This window comes from Lissotriton vulgaris, chromosome 11, assembly GCF_964263255.1.
Source record: "Lissotriton vulgaris chromosome 11, aLisVul1.2, whole genome shotgun sequence".
Lineage (NCBI taxonomy): Eukaryota > Metazoa > Chordata > Amphibia > Caudata > Salamandridae > Lissotriton > Lissotriton vulgaris.
Window position 1 is genome coordinate 380,672,434 of NC_141699.1, and position 12,228 is coordinate 380,684,661.

The window sequence follows — 12,228 nt, forward strand, 5'->3', positions numbered from 1 at the left end:
ACAATTGATTTGCAGTTGGCATGGATACAATGTGTCCTATTACAGTAGTACTGATATATGATGATAATATTGAATGGTTATCTAAGTACAAGGAAAAATAAGATGACCCAGCTGTTTACCTTGTGGGACACTATAAGAACATTAACACTTCGGTATCCAAAAGCCAGTTTGATCATCTCTCGAGACTTTAATATACATCTGGTCAAACTTAATTCTTTAGATAGGAGGAGTAATGCTATTGCTAACATGTGTCACGACAATCTGCAACAGCTTGGGCTAACTTTGGTAAATGAATCATCCTTGTGCAAATCAAGGATAGTTCCATCTTTTAAACAGCCCAAGCATGGTTCAATTATTGATTATACTTTTGTTTCAGATAAATTGGGTTAAAAAATTGTTGAATATAAGGTGACTCCTCAACTCTAAAGTGACCATTACCCTCAGATATTAACTCTACAACTGCCAAGAAGCTGTAATCCCAAATCCAATGAGCTCCAAAATATTGTCCAATCTTTCTATAATTTGAAAAGGCTGGTATCGCACTCAGAAAAATAAATTGAAATAATGAAGTTTGCTGAAGTTTTAATAAAGGATAGTGATCAGGGTCTGGTGGGAATAGGATCAATAAGGGATAAGTGGAACTATGTCACCCCATCATTGGTTGGAAAAATTGTCAGCACAAAATCAAGCAAAAGTGAATCCATCACTAACCACCAATAATAAACGGTATTCATCGAATTTACTCAAATTAAAACAGTCACTTAATAGAGCTGCAGGGGAAGTTTTTATTCATAGATATCGGCAATCGTACCATGTTCTTAAGGATAAATTGAGGTCACTATGAAGGTCATATAGACAAGAAGTGTATTCGACGAAATCACGTTACCAATTAGGGCTATGGCACAGATTATTAAATGCCTCTAGGCTAAATAAGGTAAAACTTTTTGGGATATAAATAATTAACTCGAAAGAGGAGGCAATAGGGCCTATGGTATTAATATTATGGAGGATGATTAGGTAAGGCTTATTACCAACGTATATGGTGCGTGAGCTTCAGATACAAATAGGCCAGACTTGAGCCACCATTGTGTGAATAACAGTAAGTCATTTACAGAGCAATTGAGCAGTTCTAATCTGGAGAATGACTTGGATTTTATAAGCAGCATTGAAGTAGCCACTCTTTTGCGCCGGCTTAGATCACATGGGGCTCCTGGCCCAAATGAGTTCCCTAATGCTATATTTCAAGACAATGCTGATATGTGGACCGAAGTGTTGACTCCAGTGTTTAATGAGGTATTGGCATTGAATATTGCCCCCCGTGTCAGAAAGCTAGCATTATACAGCAAATATTCGAAAGCAGCCCAGTGGATAATCCTGCCAATTATCTTTTAATTGCCTTAACTGATGTAGAAGCTAAGGTTTTTGCTCCTTGATATCTTAGGAAAATTGGGCAGCGTTGCAGGAAATAATCCCAATTAACCAGACAGGAGTTTACAAGGGCCAATCTACAATTACTAATTTGTTGGCTCTCACTTTACTAGCTGATCAGGCTGTTTTAAAAAAAATGGATACATCTGTTTTATAGATTTTAAAGCTGCCTTTGATTCAGTTCTACTAGTATTACTATGGCAAAAACTTGCAGGATGGGGTATTCCCTGTAAGTTGTTGGATGCTATAATACTCCTGTATTACAATACTTGGGTTCAGGTCAAGTTAAGTGACGGTTTTATTTTGTTCAAAAAATTGAAACTTGCAATGGCCTTAAACAATGCTATATACTTGCACCTTGTCTTTTTAAGCTTTTTATGTCAGACCTACTACAGCACCTTGAGCCTATCAATGCCCATCCTCCGTAACTTGCTGAGGTGCATCCTAGCTATTTACAATACGCTGATGATACGATTTTGTATCTGACCCTGACTCCTAAGCAAATAATTGTTGATGTGAAATAATTCATGCTGTCTACACAGACGACTGCAGTGCCCATATTTTAACATGCCATCAGAGTTTTGATCTGCAGCCAGGGTTTCCAGGAGTGACAATGCCCAGTTTAAAAAAAAAAATTTAAAATGCATTTACCTAAAGCGGACAAGGCAGCTTTAGTGGCAAAAACAGATGCTTGGTCAGTAATTAACTCTCATCAGTCTTTGAAAATTCAGCCCTATTTGAAGGCATATTCCTCAACTCGTATGATGGAAAAAAAAATTAAATTAAGACTTGGCATATACCCTACTAAGGAGGGCACACCAACCTGGATACAACAATGGCCAATTACTGAATGCAGATTGTGCGGGTGGCCGTGTGAAACCTGATTAAATATTGTGTTAGTGTGTCCTAAATTGCTTAAAACACGTTGTGCATTGCCAAAACCTTTCGGCCAGATTCATCAAAGTAAAATGGGCTCGCAAAGGGCCAGATTCTGAGAATCCGGCCGTTTGCGAGCGCTATTTTTGCATTTGGGATTCATCATCCCAAATGCAAAAATCGCAATTACAGAACTCGCTAAATTGCGAAGAATCGCATTTAAGAAATATCAATTAGAGATTCCTTAAATGCTATTCATGAACTTTTTAATAATTGCGAATTCGCAATATGGGGCCGCTATTTACCGCGAAATGTAACTTCGTGGTAAATAGCAAAAACTTAGAAAAATGCACTTTAGTGCATTTTTCTAAGTTGTAGGTTACACACACACATGTCCTTTGGACATGTGTGTGCGCAACACCTGTGTACATTTGCATTTCAGGGGTGCTACAGGGTGTCCTTTGGACACCCAGGCACCCTTGAAATCGCATCATTATTTGCAATTCGCTAATTGCTAATCGCAAATAAGGATTGACTCCCCATTCATTCCTATGGGCCTTTAGGCCCATAGGAATGAATGGGAAATCGCATCCTTATTTGCGATTACAATTTGCGAATCGCAAATAAGGAAGCAGTAGAAATCGCAAAAATATTGCGATTTCTACATGCATCTCGTTTTGCAAGTCTGTAATAGCAGTTCCTTAATAATCGCTAATACAGACTTGCAAAAGGGGACTTTGATGAATCTATATGTTTATTCCTTAAGGCTAGGGTAAGATCAGCACGCCAAACCCTTATTTTATGTTTATCAGGTGCGTCGATTCCATCGATATGTCAAATGATTACAATTTTAACTATTGCTGAAAAACTGATGATGTCTGTAGTTTAACTTAACTTGTTTATAACTATTGTTAAGAGATATTTTAATGGTTCATAAAATATAAGGTTACTGTTTTTAGGCAAATGGTACTTTGAATGTCTGTATAGTTTGACCCAATGATTCAGTTTTCCGGCAACTTCTTTACTCAAGCTTTAAAGAATGTTTGAAAGCATAGGGGCAATTTATTGTTCATTTGCATGATGGCACAAAATGTTTACAGCTCTCACACCTAGGCACTTAATAGCTCATTTGCACTATGTCACATAATGTTTCCAGTTTTTGTTGTATATTTTGGTGAACTTGATCATTGTATGTTATTTGTTTTATGACTAATGAACGACTGTGATAAAACATTTGAATATGTGGTATCAATATTCCAGTATGGCATGTAACCATAGAATATTTTTTTGGGTGTGTACAGTTGTATGTCAATTAGCGAATTAGGGAAACGAAAATGGACCGTAGTTAATAAACAGATCAAATGTTTAAAATTATCTAGGAACTGTTTTTATTCATGATACTAATGTTTTAATTGCAGTGATTTTTATTAATCAAGCAATAAAGATATACTTGACCTTTTACTTTTTAACAAGAAGCAACAATAGCAAATTAATTCTTTGTAGTGTCTTTTCGACGTTACTAATTTGAAGGTTTCAGTTGAGGAGTGCGAGGGTGTGCAACAACCTGGTATTAACATAACATATTTTAAAACAGATTTTTATTGTTTTATAAAAACAAGAGCACATTTTTACAGGTAATCATGTACAGTCTTGTAATAGCACATAGGTGTCGTTAGCTAACCTATGGGCAGATGTATCCCTCTCCTATCGTGGTTCGGTGTGAAAAGGCCTAACATATGCATTAACTTGAATGTACTCCAGCAGCTATCTTATTCGATTTGTCTAAACAAGAGGTCTTCAAAATCCAAGGTGCTAGTTAACATTGTAGGAAATAAATCTCTCCCTCCCCCCTCCCCCTCCCCTTGGGCGTGCTATGACCGAGTCAGTCTATAAATATCAATGTAGGAAATGGTACATGTTAATGATGAAGGGTATCGACCCATGGCGATATATATTGTCGAAGGTTTTAGGATTCCCTCTGGTGTCCCAGCTCCAGGGAATCCGTCTGGGTCGAGAGATGAACTCACCTCATCAGATGGAAGTGTCACTTAGAATTTCAGGGGGTATCTGGTGTCTCCTCAGTGTATGGGGTATCTGGCTGTTTCAGCTCAGTCACACATTGCTTTCCATGCCCTGGCAGCCTCAATGGATCCTCAACCTTTTCTAGTTCTTCTCAATTGTATAGCCCCTTCACAATCCGCCCAACGTATGACCTCTCTTTTTCACCTCTCTACTGAGGGCCCCCTCTGGGATTGCCAATGTTTGGTAATCTCCCTCTTAGCTAAAATGAGTGCTATGTCCTGAAATTTGCTAGTCACTTTGGTCTTAGATGTGTGTGGGAACCAATGCCTTCAACCATGTCCCAGGGTATAGGGGCCCTCCCTTTCAGTCACCTCTGCTTGGGTATCCATCACTGTCCTCCAGAAAATCCCAGTTCTGGGTAACTCCAACACATATGTTGTAAGCCAGCTCCTATCTCTTCACAGTGAAGGTATTTAGCAATATCTGTCTGAAAATATCTGTTTATCCTGTCAGGTGCAAGGTACGCCCTGTGGAGTATGTAGAAGTTTATTAACCGTGCATTTCTGTAGACTTTAGGGTATTGCTCCACCACCTCATTCCATACTTTTTCTACAATAGGGACTCTTAGGTCCTCCTCCCATCGGAGTCGCAGAGTATTAAGTGTGGGTTATGCCTCATCTCGAAGACGGTGATATAGACACAGAACTGCTTTATAAGTCGCAGAAGAGGCAACCAGGTATTGACATTACCCCCGAAAGTGGAGGTTCAGCAAGGTCTGCCCCCCAGTGGTATTGAACTGCCATAGCTAGGGCTCTTTGTAACTAAAAATGAGCCTGTTGCAAATCATAATGTTCTCAAAAGTCTTCGAATGGTAGCAGGGAGCCGTTTCCATAGAGCACACCGATGGTTGTCACTTTGGCCTCCCTCCAGACTCTCATCCCACCACATTCTCCCCCATGAGGAAGTTCCAGTAGAAATTCCAACAGAATTTCGGGGCGTATAGGCACCTAGTTTTCAGCTTCTATAGGCTTCTGATCCAGCACTTGTGAAGCACTCTAAATTTTAAGCTATCCCCTCTCCCGGGTAACAGTGACACAATGCTGGAAAGCCACTGAATGCTCGCCACTGCAGGGCCCAAGTGATCCATCCTGCCGACCCTCCCAGTCATCCACTGGGTGAGACACTGCAGCTGCACTGCCAAATAGTATCCCTCAAAGTCTGTAAGTGCCAGGCGGCCCGCCGTCCTAAGTCTTTGAAGGGTGGTTAACGCCACTCTACGCCTAATAAAAGTTGTTATCAATGATTGTAGGGTGCAAGCCTTTCTAGCTAGAATACATACCAGGAGTATTCCAAAAAAGTATAGTAACCTGGGTAAGGCCACCATTTTCAGGAGGGTGACTCTACTAATCAGTCGCCCAGAACTCCATGTTCATCTTCACACCCCTGATAGCCCTCCAGCATTCCCCTTTAACAGGTCCACAGTGTCACGGTAGATATTTACCCCTAGATATAGGAGACATCTAGATTCCCAAATCAAGTCTCTCACCTCGGCCGGTTTATCTCTGCCTGCCGCCGTGGGGAATATACAGGACTTTTTCCAGTTAACTGATAATCCCGAAAATCATCCAAAATGTGCAAGAGCTGTCTTGCCCCTTCAAAATCCTCCCCAATGGATTGGAGGAACAGTAGTAGATCGTCAACATATAATACAATGTGATGGCACCTACCCATTATCTCCAAACCCCGTGGCAAGTTGTAACATAACACATATGTTAAGTGTAAGTCTGGAGTAAGACAACACACCTACAGGAAATGCTTTGTGAATTAGGCCTGGATATTCATGAGTAATTCAGATCCAAGACAGATATAAGACACATCTACTCACAAAAAACACATCTACTCACAAAAAACGCATGGGTGGGCCTCCATGATGCACTGCCCTATGGAACTAAGGTCAGTGGCTGGCTCACTGGCAAAGTTATGTTATGTTATGTTATAGGGGTCTCTTTTATAGCGCACGGCTACTCCGAGGAGTGTCCGGGCACTTTGGCAAAGAGAACTGGAGAAAAGTACACAACACAGCAACCCACCGAGGGCCGAAAGAAAATTACTGCGAGAAGAGCCAGGTCTTCAATTCCTTTCTGAAAGAAAACAAACTGCTGGCTTTCCTTAGAGAAACAGGAAGCTCATTCCAGCAACGAGGTGCCAAGTGTCGAAACGAGCGACCTCCAATGCGAGCACGTCTGATGGCAGGAACGACGGCTTTGGCCAGCAAAGCCGACCTTAGAGTCCTCCTGGGGGCATAGAAAGCCATACGCTTCCCAATATATTTTGGACCAATCGAGGGAAGGGCCTTAAAGGCAAGGGTCAAAACTTTGAAAGTAATTCTCTTAGAGACAGGGAGCCAGTGCAGTCTCTTGAGCAACTCCGAGGTTTTTGCCCTACGCTGAAGGCCACAAATGGCTCTGGCAGCAGAATTCTGCACGATCTGCAGACGTGCCAGAAGATATTTGGGAAGGCCGAGGTAAAGGGCATTCGCGTACTCCAGACGTGAGCCTATCAAAGCCTGAAAAATGTTTTTTTTGTGTTGCAGAGACAACAGTGGAAGAAACTTCCGCAACATTTTCAAGATGCCGAAGCATTTTCCTGTCAGCCCAATAATCTGGGGTCTAAAAGAAAGATCGTCGTCACACAGAACACCAATTTTTTTGGCTTTTGAAGAGGCGGCGTCAGGCGGAAACATATCCTGAGGCCACCATGTCTTCCAACTGGGAACAGGCGGACATCCGAAAAAGTTGCATTTCAGACTGTACCGCTGAAACCAGTCAAAAACAACGCCAAGGCATTCCTTGATCCTTCTGCCGTCGAAACCCAAAGTTTGAGAACATCCACAAACTTAAAATTTTCCTCCTGTTTCCACCATGGAAATTTTAGAAGATCCATTTCCAGGGTGGGACTAGACATGCAACACCCTCAAAATGGATGAGAATGTAGAGGAATGGTGAAGATAGTTCTGAAACACTCCAGGCGTCAGCAGTTGGAGTGGTGGTGATAAACAGTGGGTTTTGAAGGTGATTTGTTGCCAATCACTCTACATTAACGTTTACTGAAGTCTGGGACCACAACCTAAAGAGGGTGTAGCCGAAGTCAGGAATATACCAACTAGTGCAGGGCAGGTTGGTAGATGTTGTCCCCAATACCAACAGATTTCTGCAAAGAAAAATGGTGGACTTACACTTGCACGGTGAGGCTATCCCAAGAGACGTTATTAGCCAATGGAGAGATGGGGCAACAAGAGGGAAAGGAATTCCCAAACTTAACAGCCTAAAATAATCAAGGAGTCTCGAAAGGGAAAGGATCACACAGCACAGACAGGGAGTTTGCTCTTAGAGACCTTTTCTGTTCTTCAGGTTGAATCATGGACACTCAACTGACCAAGCACAGGACCACAGAAACAAAATAACCCTTACAATATGTGCAGCACCTCTCTAGACATTGAATGGGTAGTGCTTAACTTACAAAAATAATGTATTAGTCCTCTCTACATCATAGGCATGTAGTAATATTCCTACTATTTCCTTGAAATAAACTGTGTACTACAGCATATAATTCTGTGACGCCCTAATGTTCCTAAGACTTTCTGTAATGAAGTGCTACTGCAGCTACTTCAATGACTTCAGTCTGATACTTCAGGTTCAAGGAACAATAGTAACTTAGAAATACAAGTAAATTATTAGGGCCTCATTTCCAAGGTAATTTGTGCATGCAACCTCCACTTACAATTGCATTTGCAAACGGCTTGATTTAACAGTGCAAAGTATGCACATAAGAAGCCTGCTATGTACATCCATTTGCTCATGTGCATTGTCACCTAATGATGGTGAACTATTGTGCATTGGTGAATGCTACGTCTGCAGTAGCGACTGTGCCTTCCTGGGTTGAAATTCCCTAGAGAGTTTGAGAACATCCACAAACTTAAAAGTTTCCTCCTGTTTCCATCATGGAAATTTTAGAAGATCCATTTCCAGGATGGGACTAGACATGCAACACCCTCAAAATGGATGAGAATGTAGAGGAATGGTTTTCTATGGGAAAAATATGTACAACTGCATTAATGCCTCTACATAGTCACAAGTGTGAATTCACAAACGTTTTCCAGAAATATCTTGGAAAGCTCTGACTCTTTCAGGTGGCTGCTTGTGTTCTAGGAAAGCTTTGTGAATTCCTTCTATTGGGAATTCTGCACTCCCACAAGGTCATAAGCCAGTAGGTGTAGATTTCGAGTTTTTACTTTTCCTCTATCATGAAGCTCCAGATGTTCAGCCTGCAGACCTTTTGCCACCTAAAGAAGTAAAGAAAAAGTTTAAGGTAAGTTTTTATTAGTACCCTAAGTTTAGCCAAGAGGGCTAGATATGTCCCTAATGGACTCTCCAGTTGACTAATTAGAAATGGCTTGTATTGGCTCCAGTTGATGGCATATTTAGTGCCAGGTCCAAAAATACATATGTCTCAAATGAATGCAGTAGAAACATTTGTAACTGCTCAACACAACAGACATTTAAACTCATAAGGGGTCCTTTTCAAAATATTGGATATAAAAAATGCATTTGTGTCAGCATCTGATGATGCTTCACCTGAGGCTGTGCCCTGGAACACTCAGTTTGGGCAAACAGGTAGGTGAGAAAGGCATCTTAGGTTGCCACTTTTCACAGTAAGCAATGTTGCTACCAGACTATATTAGGTTTGTGTTTCCAAATTAACATCACATTTGAACTTTCTTACTGAGGTTACTAACTATATCTCACCTCTCTCCCTCTCTCTCAGACTCATCACATATCAATAATCGAAGGAAAAGGATTTCCAAACAGTGACGCAATTTACAGAGGATGAAATGCAATATCACCCAGACTGAAACACCATTTTAAACGCTCAGCATGCTGCACTGGAGCAAGCGTCTTTGCTCAATCCCAATAAGGAACTGGAGGCCGAGATCTCTGTTACAAATCTTTCTCACGGTGCTTGTGCTTCTGATAATATTATTCACCTGGTCTCTAACATTTCTTAATTATGATCAGCTGTTAGGTACAGCAATGCTGATTAAAAAGCAAGCAATGTATGTAGTTGAAGAATTTATGCCAGGAAATGAGACCAACTTTCTTAACAAATTAAGGAATCTTGCACCTCCAGAGGATGCCGGAGTGGGGAACAGCTCTGGGACCCATCCCAGCATAGACACAGGGCACCAAATGGAACCCCAGTTCAAGTACATCATCAAGGAAATTGACAAGTGTCAAGACAGCCATCCATTTCTGGTATTCTTGGTGTTCTCCTCTCCTGGCCATACTGAAGACAGGCAGGCTGTTCGGGAAACATGGGGAAATGAAACCTTGGTGCCTGGCATCCCAATTGTCCGCATCTTTTTGTTGGGTGTTCCACATGAGTCCAAAAGTGAGCTCCAGCAAGCGATCATGGCAGAGAGCAGGCAGTATCATGATATCGTCCAGCAAGAATATCTAGACACCTACATGAGCTTGACTATTAAGACCATGATGGGCATGGAATGGGTGGCAGCATACTGCCCGCATACCTCCTATGTCATGAAAGCTGATTGCGATGTGTTTGTCAACACTGAATATTTAGTCCATCATCTTTTAAAGCCAGACATGCCTCCCAGGCAGGGTTACTTCACAGGTTATTTGATGAGAGACGAAAAACCACACCGGAATAGGAATAGCAAATGGTACATGTCAGTGGACCTCTATCCAGACAACCAATATCCAGTGTTTTGTTCTGGCACTGGTTATGTCCTCTCTGGAGATCTGGCAAAGAAAATTTTGGACATCTCACTTAGCATTAGACAAGTGCACTTGGAGGACGTCTATGTGGGCATGTGCCTGTCTGCTTTAGGGATTGCCCCAGTTGCCCCCCCAATTCAATCAGACTTTAATAACATCCGGGTGCCTTTTTCTATCTGTGGGTACCGTCACCTAGTTACGTCACATGGAGTCATGCCTGCTGAGCTCATTAAATACTGGGTCCTGCTCCAAGAGAACAAGCACCATGCATGTTGAGGCAGCAAATACAACACAGACTAAAGTCAATGCATTCTTTGGAAAACTGAAGCCTTCAAAACACACCTACTGTGTTTTTATGTGAATTTTAAACTCTTATTGAAATAATAAAGTACCTGAAAACCCCTATATCCCCAGACTTCCAGCCAAAAGGCCTTCCTAAAATGCTGATTCCATTTAGAATGTGAGGTTTTGAATTACCATGGCGGGTGGTCTTTAAGAAACTCTTTTCTTAATAAGAAATTATTTTTCTAGAAAAAAAGGTGAAAGCCTGGCAAACTCATATGTATGTTGTAATAATACAGTAGGAGAAACACAAAAAGACACTTGAGGTACTCTAATGCACATTGAGCCTGTAGTGGTATTTTGACACACAACACCTCCAAGTAAAGAAATCCGATTTGTGCAAAGTTGTCGATTCATAACATCACAGCTCTAAGACACTGAAGGTATAAACATGCCACAGAAAGTAAATCACGGAATTGCGAGAGATATAAGTAGGAACCTGCCACTGAGCTTTTTGTTTGACAGAAAGAAACGAGACAAAGAATGCCAGTTATATGTGGGCACAATATTTCCATAACAACATGGCATTCCACCTGGCTTTTTACATACCTCCGTTTTCCTGCTTAAATCATGAATTGAAATACTAAAGCAAAAAGAGTGCAACTTTATAAAAAGTTTAGATGTGAACCTTTGACTGCCTTTGATGTTTGTTTGAACCTGCAGTAAATCATAAAAAACATTCAAAGTGACGAATTCGATTTTTTCAAAATTGCAATTGTTAAAGAAAAAGTTGAACTGGTTTTAAAAGGTTGGTTTTAAGTTGTCATAATTACTTTAAGTGAATAAATATTAGAGAATTTGGAAATATTGGAATTGGTAACTTTATATCCTCACCGTTGCTTACGAATTTTAAATAGATCATATTCTAAATTCAACATGTTTTAAAAAGGGATAGAAATTATAAAAAGGAGTTCTTCCTTTATGGAATTCAATTCATCTGTCGTAGTATTTATGGATTTCATGATTTCCCATCGAGTTATCTGTAGCCATTGCCTCAACAAATGGCAGAATACTTCCAAAGAACAATTGTGCATCATTAAACAACCGGTTATCTTGGAGAATGGTATATCCTATGATTCCTAGTCCTGGCTGCTCAGCCTCCATGAGTGTGATGTCATAGGATGATGGGTGTGTGTGCATGCTTTGAATGAGTGACCAGTTGGATTGAGTGGGGCTGAGCAGCAGGATGCTGCTCCCAGTGGGGCACCCTGTACCAACTTACCTTAACTAATAAATCTACTTGACTACATCTCTGGCTCCTGGTCTACCTATGATGACAGTACATCTTCAGATACAAAAATGGTGACGATGATAAAAAGGAACCACGCGTGAAGAGCCAAGAAATTACAGATGGAACTAAAAGATGATAGCCTGAGTCTGAAAAGAAGCCTGAAAATCAAGCCTGCGCAACGCCTGGGATGCCCCACCAGTGTCTTTTCCGACAGACATGTGAGAAGTTGGCCTGATATATGATGTTTCCAATTCTGGAACCACCTTGTATCAGTCCAAACAACCCTTATGATGATCGGTTGTAAGTCAACCTTATAGACCAGTTATCCTAGTGGTAACGTGGGCAAAGCAGTCTTAGGCTAAAATCTTAAAGGCATGTGAAGCCAGCTGTATTACCATACACAACCCCCTTGAATACCAAATGAAAGGACACCACACAGATATATATTGAAAATATATATATATTTATTAACTACAAATATCCCCTGAACTCTTTATGAGCACAGAAGCACAAGCGTTAAACAAAACACAGTTT

At 40.9% G+C, this 12,228-nt stretch overlaps 1 protein-coding gene across 1 annotated transcript in view; it reads left to right on the forward strand.

Annotated features, from left to right (window-relative positions):
• LOC147679818 (beta-1,3-galactosyltransferase 2-like) overlaps nt 1-11,268 on the forward strand; it is a 112,075-nt gene extending 100,807 nt beyond the window's left edge. Inside the window, exon 2 of the mRNA XM_086943371.1 lies at nt 9,151-11,268. Within this exon, the coding sequence (XP_086799497.1) occupies nt 9,261-10,397 (1,137 nt within the window). The 5' untranslated portion in view covers nt 9,151-9,260 and the 3' untranslated portion in view covers nt 10,398-11,268. The remainder of the gene's footprint in view (nt 1-9,150) is intronic.
• The last annotated feature ends 960 nt before the right edge of the window (nt 11,269-12,228 follow it).